This window comes from Lolium perenne, chromosome 3 (assembly GCF_019359855.2).
Source record: "Lolium perenne isolate Kyuss_39 chromosome 3, Kyuss_2.0, whole genome shotgun sequence".
In the NCBI taxonomy this organism is placed as follows: Eukaryota; Viridiplantae; Streptophyta; class Magnoliopsida; order Poales; family Poaceae; genus Lolium; species Lolium perenne.
This window is the reverse complement of record NC_067246.2, coordinates 273,535,815-273,563,501: the sequence shown is the minus strand read 5'-3', so window position 1 is coordinate 273,563,501 and position 27,687 is coordinate 273,535,815. Positions and strand designations below refer to the sequence as shown.

Sequence of the window (27,687 nt, the reverse complement as noted above, 5' to 3'; positions counted from 1 at the left end):
TGATGAGTTTCTAGTTTTCTACCATATGGAACTAGGGTTGCAATATTACTTTTTAGTTCATAAGTTAATAACTTCATTAATAAGGTTGAAGTTATTAATAACTTCAGAATAAAAATAATATTAAATTTGGCTTTTTATTATTTTTAAATAATTTACTAATTAGGGTAATTATTAATTAAGGTTTTAAATCCTCCTGATAAAGATTTAATAAGTTAATAGTAAAGGAAAATTAATTTTAATGTTTTCCTTATTTCCTTATTGGTTTTTATTTATTTTATGAAGTTTTCCTAATTATTGATTTTTAATTGGATTTAGAATTAAAATTAAAGGCTTAAATAACAAGTATTAAATAATTAAATTTTTATTAAAAATAAAAATTTCATTTTATATTTTTATTGGATAGGGTTTATCTTTATAAGAATTTTGATATCTTATATTTATTTTTCTGACGTAAATTGAATTTTCTAGATTTGTTTGAAGTTACAGCAATTATTGGATTTAAATTAAAATGAAAGGAACTGCTAATCGTACCCGGCCAGAGTACACCCACAGTCAATGACTGGTGGGGTCCTAGCCACGTCACTGCCACATGGTATTGACTGGGTCAAAATTAGAGGATGTGGCGACGGGAGCCTCTGCCGGCGGGAAATCCACGACGGCGCCGCCGTTCCCGGGCTCGCGCGGCCGAACTGAGCACCCTACTCGAATCAGCACATCACCGTGAGCATCTAGGTACCAGCGCCGCCCGCTAATGACCACCGGAGTGTGGCCGGCGATGAGGTATCGCGGCGGCGGACAGAGGCCGACGGTGGCAAGGTTCTACAGCACGATCCGGGGCTCAATAGAAGGCTCATGAGATGCGGAATCTCACCCTGATGATGATGGGCTTGAAGGGGAGGTCGATGAAGCTCGGACGGCGACGAAATCATCCATGGACCTGGCGGCAGTGGTTGGAGAAAATGGCCGAATTCGCCAGTTCAGGAGCTTCCCAGCTTGCACGCTTCGAGGAGAAGAACGAGGAGAGGATGGTGGTGCTGGGAGTATCCTCGGCGAGGCTTAGGGATGTCTTAATCGCCGGTGATGAACGGGGCCGGCGAGTTAGGGTTTCGTCGTTGGGGAAGAATAGAGCAGAGAGAGGGAAAATGGAGGGCGTCTGGGCGTTTTATATCTTCTCCGCCGTGCGCTGGCGGTCAATATCGGCGGCGGGAACGCGGGACGTGGCGACGGTCGTCGCGATGTCGCTCTCCAGTGCGTGTGGGCGAGGCAGAGACGAAGAAGACGAAGACGAGCTCGTCCTCTTCGAGTTTATCTGGAGCGAAGGGTTACGGCCAGTGTTGGGCTGTGGTTTGGGCTGGGCCTTGGGCTGCTCGGTGGACTGCAGCGTGGGCTGGCGCGGCAGGTAAGGTCCAGGTGAGATTTTCTCCTCTCTTTTCTTTTTCCATATTTTTATTTTCTGCTTTGTATTTCCTATTTAATTCTGGTTTGCATTTCCTTTTTGTTTTGCAGGATTTTAAATGTGTGAATCCCTTTGGAGTTTACAAAGATTCTATTGTAAATATAAGAGCTTTAAAATATTTCATATGTGTAGTGACACCCTTGTTTATTAAATGTTAATAGAGATTGAAAATGGGCAATTATATAGTCCTAATTGCCAACATCAATTTAGGTGATCCAAACTATTTCTCAAGAGGTTCTTCTAAGTACCTATTGATAGTTAAGTTTTTATATTTATCTTTTGTTACATTGCATTAAATAATTTACAAGGCATAGCTTAATATCTAGTTTCTTATTTGAGCATATGATCTCATAACATTATTTCATGTGCTCATGGTGGTTATTGATTTGGAGAATTGTTTAAGGTTATTTTAAAGTATTATTGTCATCTTTTAAACCCTTAGTTTAATATGGTTAAGGTGGATCTTATTCCTCTCATGAGACTACTATTTATTTGGAAACACTACTTAGTGGCACCTACATAGGCATGGCTTGGAAGATAGGTTAAGTTGTTGTTTTGATTCATTTTAGGGTTGACTAAATAATCCCCTTACTCATATTCAAGCTTAGGCATGGTTCTAGGATTATACTTGTGATCCCCATGTGATACATAAGTTAAAGTTGGGATAGGGCATTGGTTCTAAATGTAGGTGGACCTCTTGTTGAATTATCTAGGGTTGCTCTTCCTCACCACTAATAGGATGATTCAATCCAAGATCATTTGGATTGTTATAGGGGCTGAACCATACAAGGTTTGTTGCTATACAGTTGTTTCTCCAATTAATATATTGGAAATGGTTTTAGGGTTGCTAGTGGTACCCCTATAATCTTAGGTTCTAGATTATATCTACTTAACTCACTAAGGTTTAACTGATAATTATCTATTTCCAAAGCATGGTCATGGATTAGACATGATCAACTTGGTTCTTAATATCTTCTACCTCAAGTACTAAGGGTTTATGATCATTACCCAATTTATAATGATCAATGTTTGGCTTCCTAAGATATCTCTCATTAAATGGGGTTCTCACATCCATGATCAAGTATTATCTTAATCAGCTAAGGTCTAGTACTTCTATTTTACTTTCTAGGATAGGCATACTATAGTTGTCTCAACAGTTTATATTCCAGGAGAATGCCTGAGATATTTACTTAGGGTTCTTTCCAAAGTAGGATGATATAATCATCTTGGTATATGGATAGTTCTCTCCCTCAAGTCCAAGTGTTGCCTCAATAACTTGAGTGTTACACCATAGCTTGAGCTCTCTTATATAGAAATGGATTATTTTCAAGGGTTTATGGTGTACTCACAAGATCTCATTAGATAGTAAAGGGTTAAGTCTCTACCTAGATGGCTTAATTGAATTAGTCTCTACTTTACTTCACCTATTCATGGATATAGTCTTGTTCCATTTGATATTATGTTATCTCACCCCTCCAAGGTGAAATGGTTTACAGCCTAATACTTTAGTTCAAGATTTGTTCTTGGTTCTTAAATAGTTAAATCTAGAATTGGTATGAATGGTCTCTCTCATTTGGGAAGGACTTAAATGATAACCTAAGGTTATTCTCCAAAGGTAATAATGTAGTCACCAATGTCTATGGTTAACATAAATGGATTCTCTTTCTAGGAATTGTCTTGAATAATATCCTAGGGTTCCTCTTAAAGATGATGATTTGAGTACTTGGATGTATATCCAAGGTTTAGCTCAAGGTTTGTTGCTTCTCTAATAATTATTGTAGAACTCTCATCTCTCTTGGTTTGATGTATAATAATATGGAATAGAGAAGGATATATATTTCTAGAGTTGATCTCCTTGTCTTGTTACCAAGATTGAAATATAATGAATACCATGAGGTTCATGGTAGGTTCAAGGATTAGCTTAAGACATGGAAAAGATAAGTCAAGAATGGTTTTCTCCATTTTATTCTTACTTGGTTTGTAATTGAACAGATGTTCTTATGTTATGGCAATGGTTACCATATCATGATCTGTTATAAGATCAAGTAATGGATCATTGATTGAAGTGTTGTGGTGTTAGTTTTAATTCCATTTGATCTAACCCCTTAGATCAAATCATCTCTTCCCAAAACAAAGTTTTAATAGAGTCACATTGAGGTTTATAGCGCTTGACTTGATGAGCTACTTCAATTCCACCAAGGTCAAGTGAAACTTCAGTTACTGTGACTGTTTTACTTTAAAGCGCGAAAATTCCCCAGATTTTCTATGCATGAATGCAATGCACACATCTGTTTCCTCTAATTTTGTAACCCCATTACCTGGGATATTACAGTCTCTACCCCTTAAACTAAACTTCGTCCTCGAAGTTTGATCTCTCTCACGTTTCGGAGTGTGGATCTGACTTGTATAAACTACACTTTTTCTCGAACTCCGTAGTGATCTCACTAGATATAATTGAATATATCCCTTGTCCAGATTCTTCCTGGAATCCATTAGGGTTTGTCTCTGAACCATGGTTCTTTACTTCAATTCTATGATTTTTTTCTCAGGAATCTAATAATACCTGTCTCTGAGCCATGGCTTCTAACTTTAATTATTTGATTTCTTTCATCTCTATATGCTTGTTTCTTTTCTCATTGGAGAATCAATGATGGGACTTTTTCTGGTGCTGCTAGTCTTAATTGAGGACTAATTGGATAACATTCTCCTATTTGATAAAATAGGTCTTTGTTTTCCCTTACCACCAAAACTACAATAATGTTACTAAGTAAGGTACTTAACATGGAATGGTCGTGATGGTTTATTTTCCTAAGAATGGATTAGACTCATTTAGTCCATCCAATCATGGTTTATAGTTGATACCTATAACTATTTTGTGTTCTTTAGGTTCCATGAAAGGAATCATTCTATTAGTCTTTGATGTTGGTATGTTCAATCTTCTTCATTCTTTGACCATCTTGGGCTTTATTGGTCTACGGTATTTCCTTCGTCCAACTTCATTATACTTAGCTTACTTGAGCTTCCGTACTTCTGAGTAAATTTTACTCACTTGCTCAAGTTATAGTCCACTTCTTACTTCCTCGAGGTATAAATCTCGGCTTCTGGTCTGATATTGTTCTGAAAGTAGTGTCAACAATCTTATGAAAATAAGATCGAACTTCCTCTCAGTTCAGACCTTCTTCTACTATCTTGCTCAAAATATTGAGTTATTATACAACCAACTCAATCTTTACTCTACCCCTTAGAGTTTTCTTATGGTCTTCAGCTCCATTTCTTCCAACCATTGGGTTTATGGTTGGAATATTGGTTTGGTTCCAGCTTATGGTTTATATTCTTCTAAGGTATTGTGAAGAAGGTTTGTGGTGTATCCACTCAATTTGTGGACATCCAATGTGAATCCTTCGACTCAATGATTTTACGTCATTGTTATTTGGCTAACAAAATTTTATTTGTTCACAACTTCTTGGTATAAATAATCCAATGGTGGACTACTTGATACCAATTGTGGCTATTTGTTATCTAAAAATGGATTCTATTATAGGTTCTGATTAACTGGACGAGACATCCTCTACTTTATCTCGCAGTATTGATCCTATACCAATTGTGGTCTTCTGATATCAACTATGGTCTTCTTATATCTGCTATGGCTTCATAGGTCATCTTCCTTTTTCGAGGGTTTATTGTTGCAAGAAAACCACTGGCTGACACTATGATTATAGTATTCGAAGTGATTTCCCATGCATTCCCTCTTCGATGTGGACTATGGATCTGCTTCAGCTTCACCATAATCACCAGATTTCTCACCTTCATGCATCTTATGTACTAAAGTACTCCTCTGTTGCGGCAAAGCATGAGTTTTGATTGGTACTATCCTTCTGAATATTGTGATTGCTTCCAACAACTTGGTTTCTTTTATTTGATGAACCTTCATCTTGTCTTCAGAATCTTCAGAATTCGTCACTTCCTCACACGAATACTATTACCCTCTAGATCTATAGCATCAAGTAAGGACTTGATATTGCAACATGCATTTGCATATCAAAGTCAAACTTCATGTATGGATCTAGTCAAACAATGAAAATCCAATAAAATCCAAGAAGATTCAGCTTTGTGCTTATAATACACATCATCGTAAGCCTGAATATAATAGTTGAGTAAGACATCTCTAAACATCAGGTTGAGATGTGTACTATATAACACCACGTAAGATAGGTTTATATCGTGATACTTAGCACGAGTATATGGGATTCTACTATTTGTCTCAACATTTACCTTAATTGCACAATTGCAGTAAGATAAACTTGACACAAAGTGGTATAGGGTAGTTAAGATTAACTTAGCTTCTTTGGAAGTACTACTTAACTTCCATTTTATTGAGGACTATCTCACAGGATATGTCTAGGTTCTAACATTGCTATTCTAAACACATAACTATGGAAATATAGCTCCTATACTTCCAAGTGTTTATACTATCATAAGACTATGGTTATGATGTGCTTGGCACACTTCTTATTGTTTTGGAACACAATTCTCACACTATTTGTTTAGCACTTGACTTCTTATTGTTCTCCTCCTAAATTAATCATGAGGTTCTAGTCCATCACATAATGATTCTCAGATGAATCATATATGATTAGCAACTCTATCATGTAAGTAGACATATATTATTCCTATCACTCTTCCTTATTTCCCATGATTGACTCGTCATGGTCTATACTACCTCATATCACTTGTTTGTATCACTTACTATCAGTTGTTTCACAAGTTTAGATAAATTTTACTTACCCTATTACTAGTATGGGTCTACATCTTTGATGCGTGGGGTTGACACGTCCGTTGGGAACCCCAAGAGGAAGGTGTGATGCGCACAGCGGCAAGTTTCCCTCAGTAAGAAACCAAGGTTTAATCGAACCAGTAGGAGTCAAGAAGCACGTTGAAGGTTGATGGCGGCGGGATGTAGTGCGGCGCAACACCAGAGATTCCGGCGCCAACGTGGAACCTGCACAACACAACCAAAGTACTTTGCCCCAACGAAACAGTGAGGTTGTCAATCTCACCGGCTTGCTGTAACAAAGGATTAACCGTATTGTGTGGAAGATGATTGTTTGCAGAAAACAGTAGAACAAGTATTGCAGTAGATTGTATTTCAGTATAGAGAATTGGACCGGGGTCCACAGTTCACTAGAGGTGTCTCTCCCATAAGATAAACATCATGTTGGGTGAACAAATTACAGTTGGGCAATTGACAAATAAAGAGGGCATGACCATGCACATACATATTATGATGAGTATAGTGAGATTTAATTGGGCATTACGACAAAGTACATAGACCGCTATCCAGCATGCATCTATGCCTAAAAAGTCCACCTTCAGGTTATCATCCGAACCCCCTCCGGTATTAAGTTGCTAACAACGAGACAATTGCATTAAGTATTGCGCGTAATGTAATCGGTAACTACATCCTTGAACATAGCACCAATGTTTTATCCCTAGTGGCAACAAGACATCCATAATCTTAGAGGTTTGTCACTCCCCCAGTTCACGGAGACATGAACCCACTATCGAGCATAAATACTCCCTCTTGGAGTTACAAGCATCTACTTGGCCAGAGCATCTACTAGTAACGGAGAGCATGCAAGATCATAAACAACACATAGACATAAATTGATAATCAACATAACAAGTATTCTCTATTCATCGGATCCCAACAAACGCAACATATAGAATTACAGATAGATGATCTTGATCAAGTTCGGCAGCTCACAAGACCCGACAATTAAGCACAATGGGGAGAAGACAACCATCTAGCTACTGCTATGGACCCATAGTCCAGGGGTAGACTACTCACTCATCACTCCGGAGGCGACCATGGCGGCATAGAGTCCTCTGGGAGATGATTCCCCTCTCCGGCGGTGCCGAGGCGATCTCTGAATCCCCGAGATGGGATTGGCGGCGGCGTCTCTGGAAGGTTTTCCGTATCGTGGCTCTCGGTACTGGGGGTTTCGCGACGGAGGCTTTAAGTAGGCGGAAGGGCAGGTCAGGGGGCCACACGAGGGCCCCACACCACAGGTCGGCGCGGCCAAGGGCCAGGCCGCGCCGCCCTAGGGTGTGGCCGCCTCGTGGCCCCACTTCGCCTTCTCTTCGGTCTTCTGGAAGCTTCGCGGCAAAATAGGACCCTGGGCGTTGATTTTGTCCAATTCCGAGAATATTTCGTTACTAGGATTTCTGAAACCAAAAACAGCAGAAAACAACAACTGGCACTTCGGCATCTTGTTAATAGGTTAGTTCCAGAAAATGCACGAATATGACATAAAGTGTGCATAAAACATGTAGATAACATCAATAATGTGGCATGGAACACAAGAAATTATCGATACGTCGGAGACGTATCAGCATCCCCAAGCTTAGTTCTGCTCGTCCCGAGCAGGTAAAACGATAACAAAGATAATTTCTGGAGTGACATTCCATCATAACCTTGATCATACTATTTGTAAAGCATATGTAGTGAATGCAGCGATCAAAACAATGTATATGACATGAGTAAACAAGTGAATCATATAGCAAAGACTTTTCATGAATAGTACTTCAAGACAAGCATCAATAAGTCTTGCATAAGAGTTAACTCATAAAGCAATAAATCAAAGTAAAGGTATTGAAGCAATACAAAGGAAGATTAAGTTTCAGCGGTTGCTTTCAACTTGTAACATGTATATCTCATGGATATTGTCAACATAGAGTAATATAATAAGTGCAATATGCAAGTATGTAGGAATCAATGCACAGTTCACACAAGTGTTTGCTTCTTGAGGTGGAGAGAAATAGGTGAACTGACTCAACATAAAAGTAAAAGAATGGTCCTCCATAGAGGAAAAGCATCGATTGCTATATTTGTGCTAGAGCTTTGATTTTAAAAACAAGAAACAATTTTGTCAACGGTAGTAATAAAGCATATGTATCATGTAAATTATATCTTACAAGTTGCAAGCCTCATGCATAGTATACTAATAGTGCCCGCACCTTGTCCTAATTAGCTTGGACTACCGGATCATCGCAATACACATGTTTTAACCAAGTGTCACAATGGGGTACCTCTATGCCGCCTGTACAAAGGTCTAAGGAGAAATCTCGCATTGGATTTCTCGCTATTGATTATTCTCAACTTAGACATCCATACCGGGACAACATAGACAACAGATAATGGACTCCTCTTTAATGCATAAGCATGTGGCAACAATTATTATTCTCATATGAGATTGAGGATATATGTCCAAAACTGAAACTTTCACCATGGATCATGGCTTTAGTTAGCGGCCCAATGTTCTTCTCTAACAATATGCATGCTTAACCATAAGGTGGTAGATCTCCCTTACTTCAGACAAGACGAACATGCATAGCAACTCACATGATATTCAACAAAGAATAGTTGATGGCGTCCCCAGTGAACATGGTTATCGCACAACAAGCAACTTAATAAGAGATAAAGTGCATAAGTACATATTCAATACCACAATAGTTTTTAAGCTATTTGTCCCATGAGCTATATATTGCAAAGGCGAATGATGGAATTTTAAAGGTAGCACTCAAGCAATTTACTTTGGAATGGCGGAGAAATACCATGTAGTAGGTAGATATGGTGGACACAAATGGCATAGTGGTTGGCTCAAGGATTTTGGATGCATGAGAAGTATTCCCTCTCGATACAAGGTTTAGGCTAGCAAGGTTATTTGAAACAAACACAAGGATGAACGGCGCAGCAAAACTCACATAAAAGACATATTGTAAACATTATAAGAATCTACACCGTCTTCCTTGTTGTTCAAAACTCAATACTAGATATTATCTAGACTTTAGAGAGACCAAATATGCAGACCAAATTTTAGCATGCTCTATGTATTTCTTCATTAATGGGTGCAAAGCATATGATGCAAGAGCTTAAACATGAGCACAACAATTGCCAAGTATCACATTATCCAAGACATTATAGCAATTTACTACATGTATCATTTTCCAATTCCAACCATATAACAATTTAACGAAGAAGAAACTTCGCCATGAATACTATGAGTAGAGCCTAAGGACATACTTGTCCATATGCTACAGCGGAGCGTGTCTCTCTCCCACACAAGGAATGCTAGGATCCATTTTATTCAAACAAAACAAAAACAAAAACAAACCGACGCTCCAAGAAAAGCACATAAGATGTGACGGAATAAAAATATAGTTTCAGGGGAGGAACCTGATAATGTTGTCGATGAAGAAGGGGATGCCTTGGGCATCCCCAAGCTTAGACGCTTGAGTCTTCTTAGAATATGCAGGGGTGAACCACCGGGGCATCCCCAAGCTTAGAGCTTTCACTCTCCTTGATCATGTTGCATCATACTCCTCTCTTGATCCTTGAAAACTTCCTCCACACCAAACTTAGAACAACTCATTAGAGGGTTAGTGGACAATAAAAATTAACATGTTCAGAGGTGACATAATCATTCTTAACACTTCTGGACATTGCACAAAGCTACTTAAAGTCAATGGGATCGAAATATCCATCGAACATAACAAAACTGGCAATGCGAAATAAAAGGCAGAATCTGTCAAAACAGAACAGTTCGTATTGACGAATTTTATCGAGGCACCAGACTTGCTCAAATGAAAATGCTCAAATTTAATGAAAGTTGCGTACATATCTGAGGATCACTCACGTAAATTGGCATAATTTTCTGAGTTACCTACAGAGAAAACAGCCCAGATTCGTGACAGCAAAGAAATCTGTTTCTGCGCAGTAATCCAAATCTAGTATGAACTTTACTATCAACGACTTTACTTGGCACAACAAAACACTAAACTAAGATAAGGAGAGGTTGCTACAGTAGTAAACAACTTCCAAGACATAAAATAAAAACAAAGTACTGTAGTAAAAACCATGGGTTGTCTCCCATAAGCGCTTTTCTTTAACGCCTTTCAGCTAGGCGCAGAAAGTGTGTATCAAGTATTATCAAGAGACGAAGTGTCAACATCATAATTTGTTCTAATAATAGAATCAAAAGGTAACTTCATTCTCTTTCTAGGGAAGTGTTCCATACCTTTCTTGAGAGGAAATTGATATTTTATATTACCTTCCTTCATATCAATGATAGCACCAACAGTTCGAAGAAAAGGTCTTCCCAATATAATGGGACAAGATGCATTGCATTCAATATCCAAGATAACAAAATCAACGGGGACAAGGCTATTGTTAACGGTAATGCGAACATTATCAACTTTCCCCAAAGGTTTCTTTGTAGAATGATCAGCAAGATTAACATCCAAATAACAATTTTTCAGCGGTGGCAAGTCAAGCATATTATAGATTTTCTTAGGCATAACGGAAATACTTGCACCAAGATCACATAAAGCATTACAATCAAAATATTTAACCTTCATCTTAATGATTGGCTCCCAACCATCCTCTAGCTTTCTAGGAATAGAGGCTTCGCGCTCTAGTTTCTCTTCTCTAGCTTTTATGAGAGCATTTGTAATATGTTTCGTGAAAGCCAAGTTTACAGCGCTAGCATTAGGACTTTTAGCAAGTTTTTGTAAGAACTTTATAACTTCAGAGATGTGGCAATCATCAAAATTCAAACCATTATAATCTAAATCAATGGGATCATCATCCCCAATGTTGGAAAAAATTTCAGCAGTTTTATCACGAGCGATTTCAGCAGTTTTAGCAGTTTCGGGCAGTTTTGTACGCTTTGCACTAGGAGTAGAAACATTGCCAACACCAATTATTTTACCATTAATAGTAGGAGGTGCAGCAACATGTGAAGAATCAACATTACTTGTGGTGGTAATAGTCCAAACTTGAGCTACATTTTTCTCTTTAGCTAGTTTTTCATTTTCTTCTCTATCCCACCTAGCACGCAATTCGGCCATCAATCTTATATTCTCATTAATTATAACTTGGATGGCATTTGCTGTAGTAACAATTTTATTTTCAATATCCCTATTAGGCATAACTTTCGATTTCAAAAGATCAACATCAGCAGCAAGACTATCGACTTTAGAAGCAAGTATATCAATTTTCCCAAGCTTTTCTTCAACAGATTTGTTAAAAGCAGTTTGTGTACTAATAAATTCTTTAAGCATGGCTTCAAGTCCAGGGGGTGTGTTCCTATTATTATTGTAAGAATTCCCATAAGAATTAGCATAACCGTTACCATTATTATAAGGATATGGCCTATAGTTATTACTAGAATTGTTCCGATAAGCATTGTTGTTGAAATTATTATTTTTAATGAAGTTTACATCAACATGTTCTTCTTGGGCAACCAATGAAGCTAACGGAACATTATTAGGATCAACATTTGTCCTATCATTCACAAGCATAGACATAATAGCATCAATCTTATCACTCAAGGAAGAGGTTTCTTCGACAGAATTTACCTTCTTACCTTGTGGAGCTCTTTCCGTGTGCCATTCAGAGTAATTGATCATCATATTATCGAGAAGCTTTGTTGCTTCACCAAGAGTGATGGACATAAAGGTACCTCCAGCAGCTGAATCCAATAAATTCCGCGAAGAAAAATTTAGTCCTGCATAGAAGGTTTGGATGATCATCCAAGTAGTCAGTCCATGGGTTGGGCAATTTTTAACCAAAGATTTCATTCTTTCCCATGCTTGTGCAACATGCTCAGTATCTAATTGTTTAAAATTCATTATGCTACTCCTCAAAGATATAATTTTAGCAGGGGGATAATATCTACCAATAAAAGCATCCTTGCATTTAGTCCAGGAATCAATACTATTCTTAGGCAGAGATAGCAACCAATCTTTAGCTCTTCCTCTTAATGAGAAAGGGAACAATTTTAATTTTATAATGTCACCATCTACATCTTTATATTTTTGCATTTCACATAGCTCAACAAAATTATTAAGATGGGCAGCAGCATCATCAGAACTAACACCAGAAAATTGCTCTCGCATAACAAGATTCAGTAAAGCTGGTTTAATTTCGAAGAATTCTGCTGTAGTAGCAGGTGGAGCAATAGGTGTGCATAAGAAATCATTATTATTTGTGGTTGTGAAGTCACACAACTTAGTATTTTCAGGGGTGGCCATTTTAGCAGTAGTAAATAAAACAAACTAGATAAAGTAAATGCGAGTAACTAATTTTTTTGTATTTTTGATATAGCAAACGAGATAGCAAATAAAGTAAAACTAGCAACTAATTTTTTTGTATTTTGATTTAGTGCAGCAAACAAAGTAGTAAATAAAACTAAGCAAGACAAAAACAAAGTAAAGAGATTGGGAAGTGGAGACTCCCCTTGCAGCGTGTCTTGATCTCCCAGACAACGGCGCCGAGAAATTTGCTTGATGCGTGTGGTTGACACGTCCGTTGGGAACCCCAAGAGGAAGGTGTGATGCGCACAGCGGCAAGTTTCCCTCAGTAAGAAACCAAGGTTTAATCGAACCAGTAGGAGTCAAGAAGCACGTTGAAGGTTGATGGCGGCGGGATGTAGTGCGGCGCAACACCGAGAGATTCGCGCCAACATGGAACCTGCACAACACAACCAAAGTACTTTGCCCCAACGAAACAGTGAGGTTGTCAATCTCACCGGCTTGCTGTAACAAAGGATTAACCGTATTGTGTGGAAGATGATTGTTTGCAGAAAACAGTAGAACAAGTATTGCAGTAGATTGTATTTCAGTATAGAGAATTGGACCGGGGTCCACAGTTCACTAGAGGTGTCTCTCCCATAAGATAAACAGCATGTTGGGTGAACAAATTACAGTTGGGCAATTGACAAATAAAGAGGACATGACCATGCACATACATATTATGATGAGTATAGTGAGATTTAATTGGGCATTACAACAAAGTACATAGACCGCTATCCAGCATGCATCTATGCCTAAAAAGTCCACCTTCAGGTTATCATCCGAACCCCCTCCAGTATTAAGTTGCTAACAACAGACAATTGCATTAAGTATTGCGCGTAATGTAATCAGTAACTACATCCTTGAACATAGCACCAATGTTTTATCCCTAGTGGCAACAGCACATCCATAATCTTAGAGGTTTCTGTCACTCCCAGTTCACGGAGACATGAACCCACTATCGAGCATAAATACTCCCTCTTGGAGTTACAAGCATCTACTTGGCCAGAGCATCTACTAGTAACGGAGAGCATGCAAGATCATAAACAACACATAGACATAAATTGATAATCAACATAACAAGTATTCTCTATTCATCGGATCCCAACAAATGCAACATATAGAATTACAGATAGATGATCTTGATCATGTTCGGCAGCTCACAAGACCCGACAATTAAGCACAATGGGGAGAAGACAACCATCTAGCTACTGCTATGGACCCATAGTCCAGGGGTAGACTACTCACTCATCACTCCGGAGGCGACCATGGCGGCGTAGAGTCCTCCGGGAGATGATTCCCCTCTCCGGCAGGGTGCCGGAGGCGATCTCCTGAATCCCCCGAGATGGGATTGGCGGCGACGGCGTCTCTGGAATGTTTTCCGTATCGTGGCTCTCGATGCTTTGGGGTTTCGCGACGGAGGCTTTAAGTAGGCGGAAGGGCAGGTCAGGGGGCCACACGAGGGCCCCACACCACAGGTCGGCGCGGCCAAGGGCCAGGCCGCGCCGCCCTAGGGTGTGGCCGCCTTGTGGGCCTACTTCGTCTCCTCTTCGGTCTTCTGGTAGCTTCGTGGCAAAATAGGACCCTGGGCGTTGATTTCGTCCAATTCCGAGAATATTTCGTTTCTAGGATTTCTGAAACCAAAAACAATGAGAAAACAGAATCGGCACTTCGGCATCTTGTTAATAGGTTAGTTCCAGAAAATGCACGAATATGACATAAAGTGTGCGTAAAACATGTAGATAACATCAATAATGTGGCATGGAACACAAGAAATTATCGATATGTCAGAGACGTATCAATCTTCTATTAGGATATCTTAATTATCTTCATCACTTGATATTACTTCTAGTGCAGGTTTGAGTAATTCTTATTTAACTATAACATGTGTTGGTACACATCTTCCAATAGGATATCTACCTTGTGGTTGTATCCTTTCTTTGGACTACCATGTATTGTATACCAACTGTGATCTACTCATCTATTGTTTTAAGGACTTAATGGGGTGCTATATGTTTGGGATTAGCTAACTTTACTTAGTAAAGATAGGTAAGAAATGTTGACTCAAGTGTGTCAGGATTATTCTCAAGTGAATACCCATCTCAAGTCATAAGAAGTATTTTGTTTACCTAGAACAACTCCCTATAGACACGACCAATCCTATAGGTCTCCTTTAAAGGTTTTTAATCCTAGGGTCAAAGCATTTGCTCTGATACCAACTGTGGTGACCCGGCATACCACTGCATGGTGTAGTATGCAAGTCTGATATAACACCAATGAAACACCGTTCCATTAGTATTATATCGCTCAGAGTGGTACAACAGAAACATATGCGGGTCCAAGGTATGTCTATAGAATTACAACATCGACTCTGTTACATAAGATCATCACAGCCTCCTACTTTACAATGAGGTAAAACTGCAAATAAACTCCAGAAGAACGACTCATAGTCTAGTCTTATCACGAACTCTATTTGTAGAGTATTTCACTAACTACAGAGGCTAAGAATAGACTCTAGCTAAATAGGAGCTAGGTTTAGGAAGCTAGTTCCCTTCTATGGCTAAACTAGGTTTTTCTCCTTGTTGGATGTGGTATCTGACTCCTCTGACTTGGTCCTGTCTCGTGAAGTAGTTGTTGACTCCTCGGCCTTCGAGTTGCACTGTAGATCCTCCTTCGATGCCTCCATATCGAAGCAGGGGATTTAAGAGTGGGATGAGTACGAGCGTACTCAACAAGTTCATTATAGGAAAGAGGTGTTTAATGCACTAGCTACGACATTAGACCAGAAAGTCTAATACCAATGCAGGTTTTCATAATCATTTCTTCAAAAGGTTACTTTTATTCAGAAGAACTATGTCCGTCAGCCTTCACCGGTTTACTAGAACTTCATGGAGCTCCTTTCCGGCCGCGTTCGCAGTTCCATATCCCGGAACAGGGAGTGACAGGTCACGGTTCTTTACATTCTGCAGAGGTGTGTTGCTTTACCCATAAGAGATCTTAACCTTGGTGCCAACCGAGCCGCGAGCTCGTCCACACTTCCTATGGTGTGAGGCCCGGTATAAGGTCTAGCCAATCATGTTCCTCCGCTACCTCGAACACCCACCCGTTGTTGCATGCCCCGACCCTGGGTCCACGCCGGTCCCATTATTCCTGTAGATTTCAAGGTGGACCCCGACCACGATGACAGTGCTGGGCTCTACCATACACTCCTACGCCGATAGCTGCAACCCATCATAGACCGCAATACCGTGGGGACTTAAGGCTTCCGCAGCCTACCGCTTGTTCTTCGAATGACAAGTGTCTACGGACTATGCCGTGGGGACTTAAGGCTTCCCCAGCCTACCGCTTGCCACCGACAGATACAAGTGTCTACGGTAAAGCGCATCCGTTGATGAATGAGAGGTGGAAACACTTTTGACTACTCCGTCCCACTCCGGATCTTATGGTTAACACGGGTATTACGGCACAAGAATCACTGGCTACATTTGTTTTTTAATCCTAGATGGATATAACCCTTGCAATGGAACCTCCACCATATCAACACAATCCATGGTTCCATTGCCCACCACATAGTCATATTCATAGTTATGAAAGTAGTGGTTTTGATTTTTATGCAATAGTGATAACCATAATACGTTGCAAGTAATTTGATAGAAATACTCAAATGACATGAGCAAGTGATGAACTTGCCTTTCTTGACTTCAAGATTATGCAGGCAAGGTCTTCGATACGCAATAACTCCAAATTCTGAAATAGCATCATCGTCCGGTAAGGACGATGTTTAAAAGATTGGCAAGGATGCAATAATGCATAAGAATGAGATGCAATCGCTCTAAGCGTGACCTAACCCCGATGATTTAGGATCAGTGAGTTGTAATGATTGGTTTAGGGTGTGTTGTACTTTTAGAGTGATTCACATACAAGGTTCTTATTCAGGTGTGATTTACTTGGTATTATAAACAGGTAGATAATAAAGCATAATAATCAATTGAGCACACAAAGAATGATAATTGTCATAATGTTAACAAGTAAAGAACAGTGGTCAGTTTTAACACTATATGGCATGGTTAATGATTAATTATTATATACTTTAAAAGAATAACTTTTGAAGAACATGTTCTTAATAAAGAACAAGTATGATAATTAGGTTGGTGGGTTCTATGGTTAACTATGGTTCCAGTTGATTCTGGAGTAGATATTAGATGGATCCAAACAAGGTTGGATTCATCAATACCAGGTGGGGTTATGCCTAGGCATCCTAAGCAATTAATTACACATGGGCGCTATCAAGATTGGTTTATCTTGCTAGTGATAGCTGGCTAGGGTTTATAGGTCCTTATAAGCAGGGTTGATGATGATTCCTTATTTTCTTCAAAAGAATAACTTTCGAAGAACATACTTCTTAGGTAATAAGAAGTATATCAATTTGGGTTGAGGTGGTCTAGATTTTACTGTTGGTTTTATTAAGTAAAGAATAATTGGCTCCTAAATAGGATGGTGGATAAGTATCCAACACTAGTAGGTTTTAGTGGAATATGGTATGTAATACAAAATAGCAGGTATGGTTGCTATTATGGTTCATCACAAGGGTGTGATGGTATATAGGTATAAGTAAGGTTGAACATATTGATGATAGGAATTAAGGTTTAGACTTAGGTGTTCCTAATTGATCATCTAGGTCTGATAAGATGAGCACATGGGATACTAATTAGCAGTGTTAGGGTTCCCATATTTTATGTGGCCAAGACAAGTATTTAGTTGCTACTATGTATCTATGGATACAAAGTAAGTTTTATGATCATAGGTTCCAACCTAGGGTTTAGGTTGGAGGCAAATTAAGGTTCTCATGTAATAATAAAGCTAGGTTTCTAAATGAACCTAGGGTTTAGGATTACACATGAAATGATGAGTTTCTAGTTTTCTACCATATGGAACTAGGGTTGCAATATTACTTTTTAGTTCATAAGTTAATAACTTCATTAATAAGGTTGAAGTTATTAATAACTTCAGAATAAAAATAATATTAAATTTGGCTTTTTTTTTATTTTTAAATAATTTACTAATTAGGGTAATTATTAATTAAGGTTTTAAATCCTCCTGATAAAGATTTAATAAGTTAATAGTAAAGGAAAATTAATTTTAATGTTTTCCTTATTTCCTTATTGGTTTTTATTTATTTTATGAAGTTTTCCTAATTATTGATTTTTAATTGGATTTAGAATTAAAATTAAAGGCTTAAATAACAAGTATTAAATAATTAAATTTTTATTAAAAATAAAAATTTTATTTTATATTTTTATTGGATAGGGTTTATCTTTATAAGAATTTTGATATCTTATATTTATTTTTCTGACTTAAATTGAATTTTCTAGATTTGTTTGAAGTTACAGCAATTATTGGATTTAAATTAAAATGAAAGGAACTGCTAATCGTACCCGGCCAGAGTACACCCACAGTCAATGACTGGTGGGGTCCTAGCCACGTCACTGCCACATGGTATTGACTGGGTCAAAATTAGAGGACGTGGCGACGGGAGCCTCTGCCGGCGGGAAATCCACGACGGCGCCGCCGTTCCCGGGCTCGCGCGGCCGAACTGAGCACCCTACTCGAATCAGCACATCACCGTGAGCATCTAGGTACCAGCACCGCCCGCTAATGACCACCGGAGCATGGCCGGCGATGAGGTATCGCGGCGGCGGACAGAGGCCGACGGTGGCAAGGTTCTACAGCACGATCCGGGGCTCAATAGAAGGCTCATGAGATGCGGAATCTCACCCTGATGATGATGGGCTTGAAGGGGAGGTCGATGAAGCTCGGACGGCGACGAAATCATCCATGGACCTGGCGGCAGTGGTCGGAGAAAATGGCCGAATTCGCCAGTTCAGGAGCTTCCCAGCTTGCACGCTTCGAGGAGAAGAATGAGGAGAGGATGGTGGTGCTGGGAGTATCCTCGGCGAGGCTTAGGGATGTCTTAATCGCCGGCGATGAACGGGGCCGGCGAGTTAGGGTTTCGTCGTTGGGGAAGAATAGAGCAGAGAGAGAGAAAATGGAGGGCGTCTGGGTGTTTTATATCTTCTCCGCCGTGCGCTGGCGGTCAATATCGGCGGCGGGAACGCGGGACGTGGCGACGGTCGTCGCGGTGTCGCTCTCCAGTGCGTGTGGGCGAGGCAGAGACGAAGAAGACGAAGACGAGCTCGTCCTCTTCGAGTTTATCTGGAGCGAAGGGTTACGGCCAGTGTTGGGCTGTGGTTTGGGCTGGGCCTTGGGCTGCTCGGTGGACTGCAGCGTGGGCTGGCGCGGCAGGTAAGGTCCAGGTGAGATTTTCTCCTCTCTTTTCTTTTTCCATATTTTTATTTTCTGCTTTGTATTTCCTATTTAATTCTGGTTTGCATTTCCTTTTTGTTTTGCAGGATTTTAAATGTGTGAATCCCTTTGGAGTTTACAAAGATTCTATTGTAAATATAAGAGCTTTAAAATATTTCATATGTGTAGTGACACCCTTGTTTATTAAATGTTAATAGAGATTGAAAATGGGCAATTATATAGTCCTAATTGCCAACATCAATTTAGGTGATCCATACTATTTCTCAAGAGGTTCTTCTAAGTACCTATTGATAGTTAAGTTTTTATATTTATCTTTTGTTACATTGCATTAAATAATTTAGAAGGCATAGCTTAATATCTAGTTTCTTATTTGAGCATATGATCTCATAACATTATTTCATGTGCTCATGGTGGTTATTGATTTGGAGAATTGTTTAAGGTTATTTTAAAGTATTATTGTCATCTTTTAAACCCTTAGTTTAATATGGTTAAGGTGGATCTTATTCCTCTCATGAGACTACTATTTATTTGGAAACACTAGTTAGTGGCACCTACATAGGCATGGCTTGGAAGATAGGTTAAGTTGTTGTTTTGATTCATTTTAGGGTTGACTAAATAATCCCCTTACTCATATTCAAGCTTAGGCATGGTTCTAGGATTATACTTGTGATCCCCATGTGATACATAATTAAAGTTGGGATAGGGCATTGGTTCTAAATGTAGGTGGACCTCTTGTTGAATTATCTAGGGTTGCTCTTCCTCGCCACTAATAGGATGATTCAATCCAAAATCATTTGGATTGTTATAGGGGCTGAACCATACAAGGTTTGTTGCTATACAGTTGTTTCTCCAATTAATATATTGGAAATGGTTTTAGGGTTGCTAGTGGTACCCCTATAATCTTAGGTGCTAGATTATATCTACTTAACTCACTAAGGTTTAACTGATAATTATCTATTTCCAAAGCATGGTCATGGATTAGACATGATCAACTTGGTTCTTAATATCTTCTACCTCAAGTACTAAGGGTTTATGATCATTACCCAATTTATAATGATCAATGTTTGGCTTCCTAAGATATCTCTCATTAAATGGGGTTCTCACATCCATGATCAAGTATTATCTTAATCAGCTAAGGTCTAGTACTTTTATTTTACTTTCTAGGATAGGCATACTATAGTTGTCTCAACAGTTTATATTCCAGGAGAATGCCTGAGATATTTACTTAGGGTTCTTTCCAAAGTAGGATGATATAATCATCTTGGTATATGGATAGTTCTCTCCCTCAAGTCCAAGTGTTGCCTCAATAACTTGAGTGTTACACCATAGCTTGAGCTCTCTTATATAGAAATGGATTATTTTCAAGGGTTTATGGTGTACTCACAAGATCTCATTAGATAGTAAAGGGTTAAGTCTCTACCTAGATGGCTTAATTGAATTAGTCTCTACTTTACTTCACCTATTCATGGATATAGTCTTGTTCCATTTGATATTATGTTATCTCACCCCTCCAAGGTGAAATGGTTTACAGCCTAATACTTTAGTTCAAGATTTGTTCTTGGTTCTTAAATAGTTAAATCTAGAATTGGTATGAATGGTCTCTCTCATTTGGGAAGGACTTAAATGCTAACCTAAGGTTATTCTCCAAAGGTAATAATGTAGTCACCAATGTCTATGGTTAACATAAATGGATTCTCTTTCTAGGAATTGTCTTGAATAATATCCTAGGGTTCCTCTTAAAGATGATGATTTGAGTACTTGGATGTATATCCAAGGTTTAGCTCAAGGTTTGTTGCTTCTCTAATAATTATTGTAGAACTCTCATCTCTCTTGGTTTGATGTATAATAATATGGAATAGAGAAGGATATATATTTCTAGAGTTGATCTCCTTGTCTTGTTACCAAGATTGAAATATAATGAATACCATGAGGTTCATGGTAGGTTCAAGGATTAGCTTAAGACATGGAAAAGATAAGTCAAGAATGGTTTTCTCCATTTTATTCTTACTTGGTTTGTAATTGAACAGATGTTCTTATGTTATGGCAATGGTTACCATATCATGATCTGTTATAAGATCAAGTAATGGATCATTGATTGAAGTGTTGTGGTGTTAGTTTTAATTCCATTTGATCTAACCCCTTAGATCAAATCATCTCTTCCCAAAACAAAGTTTTAACAGAGTCACATTGAGGTTTATAGCGCTTGACTTGATGAGCTACTTCAATTCCACCAAGGTCAAGTGAAACTTCAGTTACTGTGACTGTTTTACTTTAAAGCGCGAAAATTCCCCAGATTTTCTATGTATGAATGCAATGCACACATCTATTTCCTCTAATTTTGTAACCCCATTACCTGGGATATTACAGCACCTTACCCGGCGCACCTCTATGGTGGTGCGCGGGTGGTAGACAATTTACCACCAGCGCACCACCATAGAGGTGCGCCGGGGGTAAGTTGCCTAGATTTTTCTCTCCACCCCCCCCCCCCCGGGAATCGCCTTTTCAGTTTTCGAAAAAATAATAGAAAATTCAAAAAATAAAATCCTTTGAAATGGCCATGTAATATGTGATCTAGTTTTAGTGAAAATTTCAAAATTTCAATTTCGATGTATTATGCAAAATGGCGTCATCTTTCGGTAAAACAGGATTTCTGGTTGCATACGACCTTCGATGAAAAACTTTTTTATATCAAAATCGATCTACTCGAAATTTCCTATTCGAATTCAACGGGCCGTTTGGACAAAAAATGGATTCGTCAATTGGAAAACAGAAACATGACTTTTTTCAGGTTTTAGATTTTGATGAAAAAAATTAAAAAATACCCCCGGCGCACCGCCATATAGGTGCGCCCGCAGTAACTTAGGCTATATATGCCAAACCAGCCTGGTGCACCTTCTCTCTCTTCCATTTCCCCCATCTTCTCTTTCACTTCTCCTCCTCTCTTCCTCCCTCCGGCCACCTTCTCTTCTCCTCCATTTTCCCCCTCTAATCCCTCCCTCCGGCGAGCACCTCCTTAAGCTACTCACCGGAGCACCTCCTCAAGCTACTCCCCGCAGCACCTCCTCAAGCTATCTCACCGGAGCACCTCCTCAAGCTACTCACCGGCGAGCACCTCCCCAAGCATCTCGCCAGCGAGCCCCTCCTCAAGCATCACCTCCTCTCATCCCTGGTCCGTCCACCTCCTCTCACCCCGACGATCACCGACGACCACACCGGCAACCACTTCCTCTTTGCAAGCAGATGACCACGGTGACGGCGGTACATCTCCAAGGCACGACCTAGAACTTGACCTACGACCTAGAACACAACCGACCTAGATCTAGATCTAGATCTGCTTTTTTTTTGAATCCTGGAAAACATACCGCCGGCGCACTAGGCTGGTGCGCCGGTGATAAATCGAGTTACCGCCGGCGAACAAGATGGTGCGCCGGCAATAAGCCTTTACCACCGGCCCGTTCGCACCGGCGGGCGCTGCTGCGCCGGCAGTAGTGCTTTTTGGTGCGCCGGCAGTAAGCCTTTTCCTAGTAGTGTTTGGAGTTAAATTGCAGACTCTACGAAATTTCCATTTGTCGCCTAAAGGGGTCCAAAACATGAAATCATGCAGTGTGTACCTTCATGATAAAGAGCTCGTTGGATGATATCTAGGGTCATGGACAACTCACCTATCTTAAGTGTTTTGCATTAGGTTGTTTTTTAAGCCACGACAGGGGGAGGATGGAAGCCACTTGTCTGTAGAGAAGCTCAGGCACTGTGGACAAGGGGTTTTTGGTGTCGTATCGCCCTAGTGCCCCCCTGTTTGTAGACCGGCTATGTATATGTGAGAGAGCTACATCTCCACATGGGGATGTTGAAGTACAAATGTTGCTCTCAATGTAGGGTGTCAAGTGGGATCCCAACTAAATCCCACTTCTAGTACATTTTGCATTTTCTAGTGTAAGTTTAACACAACAATTTAAACTAATAGGCAAAATAAACTAAAAGTGAGATCCCACCGGGATCCCACCTTGACAGTTGACACCCTAGCTCTCATTGCCCTATTAGTTTGAGTGTTGAACCGGTACAATACATATGCATGGAGTTCTACCAAAATATTCATTTATATTCTAAAAAAACAAAAAAGAAGATGCAACGCTGTGAAAAAGAATATATGAAGTGAAACAAGTTTTTTTTTTTGCGAAATGAAGTGAAACAAGTTGTAGTTCTTTGTATAAAAAAACAAGAATGAGAGACTAGAACACCAACATTTTTTTCTTTTTTCTGGAATCTAAATAAAATGTTTTTTTTTCGAATCTCAACAAAGCTTCAAATCTGATATTTTTCCAAAATTTCAAAAAAATAAATCGAATATGCACTTTTTCCAAATTTTGAATCTGAATATTTCAAACAATTTCCAAATTTAGAAAATTTCAAGTCTAATCTTTTTTCAAAGTTTGAATTTTTTTAACTGAATATTTTTTTAGTCTAAACATTTTTATCAATTTTTGAATTTCAACGGAGTTTGAAATATAAACTTTTGTAAAAAAAACTTGAACAATTTTTAAATCTGAATGTTTGTCGTATTTGAATAATTTTTGAATCTGAGCATTTTCGAAAATCAAAAAAAATCGAATCTCAACATTTTTCAAAACCAGAACATTTTTTGAAACCAAAAAAACTGACAGAAAACCGTAACAAGCAGAAAAAAATGGGCCAGGCCCATGCCACCGCAGCGCAGTGTAACCACAGGTTTGCGCCTGCTGCTCCGGGCTGCTCACGATGTTGTTCGGGCCGGGATTCGATCTCCTCGTCAGGTGTCAGTTCAGAATTGTGGCTGTTTTCTCTCTGTCGATGGAACTATGCTTATCAGGATTGGTTTCTGTGAATTGCTTAACAGGATTATCTTCGAGAATTGCTTGCCAGGATTCGGATTGTGAGTGATACTGCAGTTCGATCCGTTTCCCCCTCTCCTGAGCGCAAGCGCAGGATACGATGCACCTGCTGCAAGCTGCATAAAAAACGGCCTCCGCTTTCCATGGTTTGTGGCGCCCATTTTTGTCCGCTGACACCGTCAATGATTCCTACCGTCTTTCTAGGTGTTCCTCACTTATCTTATCGTCCTCTCCCACTCCTGCTTCGTCCACGCGATTTTGGCCGAGCACTCGAGTAAGAATCTCACACGCCAACGCCGCAAAGGCAGATTGCCATGGCACCGCATTGCAGCCTTGCAGATGATGACTGCATTTGCCGAACAGCTTCTTGTAGTCGCGTCCATGTAGCACAGGAATCTCTTTGACTGTCTCTGCATTTTTCAGCCTCGAAGCCAGTCAATGATTTTTCTACAGAGCAACGGCTCGCTTCTTCACGTGTTACCACTTTTACCTTGTCCATATAATCCTTGAACACATCTTTGCTCACTTCCTTAATCCATACCAGAGACTCCTGCTCCTCATACGGAGTACTCTCATGGCCCATGAGCTTGAGGTGCGCCTACCTAAGCTTTTCCTGTTGCATCTTTTATCAGTACAGTGTTGCAGTAACTTAGTTTCGTTCAGTACAGAGATTAGTCTCGACTCTGATGTGCTTGGGAGATATGGCAGGACGGCTGGCCTCTTGGACTTGGACTGGGCGCCCTGAATGCGCGAGCTGGAGTGGCCAGGAGCGTCGGCTCCGCCTCCTCCACCACGCCCTTCACCACCCCGTCTCACTGCGTTTCCTCCTTCGCTTCGCCTGATGTAGACACAGAGGTCAGAATCGATCAATCCCTGCTTACTGTTTGCAATATAACAGTGGCATTGTATGTCAGCTGGATTTCATACTTTCTTGCTTCTACTTAGTTGCAGTCGACATGGTCTTTGTCGCGCGGCGGTGGCGGCGGCGGCGGCATCACGCTGGCGACCCTGATCGGCCTGGTGGACGCCATGGAGAGCCGGCGCAGCAGCCGGGACGCGAGGGCAAGCAGGAGCGGCGGCAAGCTCAGGGCATTGCTGCTCTCGCTCTGCCTCCGGAGCACACTGGAGAGCGGCCCAAGCATCGCGCCGTCGCTCGGGCAGTTCTTGGAGATGGAGAGGAGAGCCGGTGGCAGGAGTGGCCATGTCCACAGGATGCTCCCGTGGAACCGTGCGTGACGAGCTTGTATTGAAGAAGCCATCGATCGCCAGCTGAATAAAATTGTCTTTTTTTATCCTGCTACGGATTAGAGTGATAAGTTACCATGCATCGTTCCAATCGATCGTGTTTGTCTGCTCGGATTGTTATATTTTTCACGTGTAATAATGGACGATTTTGGTCGAAGTAAACCGCAAGTAAGGAGTCTCTTCCTTTCCGCAAAGAAAAATAAAACGAGTCTCTCCTTCCGTAACTCCCTTGCAATGGTCCAGGTGAAACAAGGACCTAAGAGCATCTCTAACCAAACCCTTAAAAAGATATAGATAAGTATTTTTTTCATGTGTAATGAACGATTTTAGTCCAAGTAAGCAGTGGTGGAGCGTGACGAGAAGCAGAGTGGGGCGGGGGGCCAAATTGAACTTTTTGGATTTTTTTTTGTTAGCTATGCACCAAAATTTTTGCTCAAAATCAAATTCTATTTGTAACAACAAGAGCTGATTTTCAAGTTTGAAATACACTCAAGTTCTTGATTTATGCACAGGGACCTAACAAGCAAGGGAGCGAAAATATTTTGCAGTGATTTCTTCTAGACTTCTAGTTCCACTTGTAAACAACCAAAAGTATCTGTCTCCACTGATGGCCCAAGCCCGAAGGTAAAACAAACAAAAAATGTAACCTAGATAATAGCCCAGCAAATCCCTCTACTTCCACCGTCCGACTCATCGACTACATCCTCTTATTTTCCCCACGTGGACTAATTTTTCCAAACAACAACGCCACAAGCTTTGATGGAAGAAGAGCTCAACCAACTTCCCGACGTGGGGAGCGGTGTCGGCGTCAGCCACGACGAGCTCGTTCCCAACTTCGATGGCGACCAATAGTCTGTCATGGATAGCGGTGGCGGCGTCAGCGAGGATGGCCTAGACGAGGACAGCGGTGATGGCATCAACAGTGGAGTCATGGTGCTTGGCAGGTGATGACGCGTAAAGCACACGCCCGTTGGGAACCCCAAGAGGAAGGTGTGATGCGTACAGCAGCAAGTTTTCCCTTAGTAAGAAACCAAGGTTATCGAACCAGTAGGAGTCAAGGAGCACGTGAAGGTTGTTGGTGGCGGAGTGTAGTGCGGCGCAACACCAGGGATTCCGGCGCCAACGTGGAACATGCACAACACAATCCAAATACTTTGCCCCAACTTAACAGTGAGGTTGTCAATCTCACCGGCTTGCTGTAACAAAGGATTAAATGTATGGTGTGGAAAATGGTGTTTGTATGCGAAGAACAGTAAAGAACAATGTTTGCAGTAGATTGTATTCGATGTAAAAGAATGGACCGGGGTCCACAGTTCACTAGTGGTGTCTCTCCAATAAGATAAAGCATGTTGGGTGAACAAATTACAGTTGGGCAATTGACAAATAAAGAGGGTATAACAATGCACATACATATCATGATGAGTAGTGTGAAATTCAATTGGGCATTACGACAAAGTACATAGACCGCTATCCAGCATGCATCTATGCCTAAAAAGTCCACCTTCAGGTTAGCATCCGCACCCCTTCCAGTATTAAGTTGCAAACAATAGACAATTGCATTAAGTATGGTTTTTAATGTAATCAACACAAATATCCTTAGACAAAGCATTGATGTTTTATCCCTAGTGGCAACAGCACATCCACAACCTTAGAATTTTCTGTCACTGTCCCAGATTAAATGGAGGCATGAACCCACTATCGAGCATAAATAATCCCTCTTGGAGTTACAAGTATCAACTTCGCCAGAGCCTCTACTAGCAACGGAGAGCATGCAAGATCATAAACAACACATATATGATAGATTGATAATCAACATAACATATTATTCCATATTCTTCGGATCCCAACAAACACAACATGTAGCATTACAAATAGATGATCTTGATCATGATAGGCAGCTCACAAGATCGAACAATGATAGCACATGAGGAGAAGACAACCATCTAGCTACTGCTATAGACCCATAGTCCAGGGGTGAACTACTCACACATCAATCCGGAGGCGATCATGGCGATGAAGAGCCCTCCGGGAGATGATTCCCCTCTCCCGGCGAGGTGCGGAGCGATCTCTGAATCCTCCGAGATGGGATTGGCGGCGGCGGCGTCTGCGGAAGGTTTTCCGTATCGTGGCTCTCGGTACTGGGGTTTTCGCGACGAAGGCTTTAAGTAGGCGGAAGGGTAGGGTTGGAGGCGTCACGAGGGGCCCACACACTAGGGCGGCGCGGGCCCCTCCCTGGCCGCGCGGCCCTAGCGTGGCGGCGCCTCGTGGCCCCACTTCGTATCCTCTTCGGTTTTCTGGAAGCTTCGTGGAAAAATAAGAATCTGGGCGTTGATTTCGTCCAATTCCGAGAATATTTACTTTGTAGGATTTCTGAAACCAAAAACAGCAGAAAACAGCAACTGACTCTTTGGCATCTTGTCAATAGGTTAGTGCCGGAAAATGCATAAATATGACATAAAGTGTGTATAAAACATGTGAGTATCATCATAAAAGTAGCATGGAACATAAGAAATTATAGATACGTTTGAGACGTATCAAGCATCCCCAAGCTTAGTTCCTACTCGGCCTCGAGTAGGTAAACGATTACAAGGATAATTTCTGAAGTGGCATGCTATCATAATCTTGATCAATACTATTGTAAAGCATATGAGATGAATGAAG

The 27,687-nt window shown here is 40.4% G+C and overlaps 1 protein-coding gene across 1 annotated transcript; it reads left to right on the top strand.

The window, feature by feature from the left end:
* The first annotated feature begins 23,610 nt into the window (after window positions 1-23,610).
* LOC139838174 (uncharacterized) lies at window positions 23,611-25,209 on the top strand. Its single transcript, XM_071827547.1, has 4 exons — window positions 23,611-23,703; window positions 23,787-23,927; window positions 24,481-24,636; window positions 24,733-25,209. The coding sequence occupies exons 1-4, from the start codon at window positions 23,611-23,613 to the stop codon at window positions 25,015-25,017; spliced, it is 675 nt and encodes a 224-aa protein (XP_071683648.1). The 3' UTR covers window positions 25,018-25,209.
* Window positions 25,210-27,687: the final 2,478 nt, after the last annotated feature.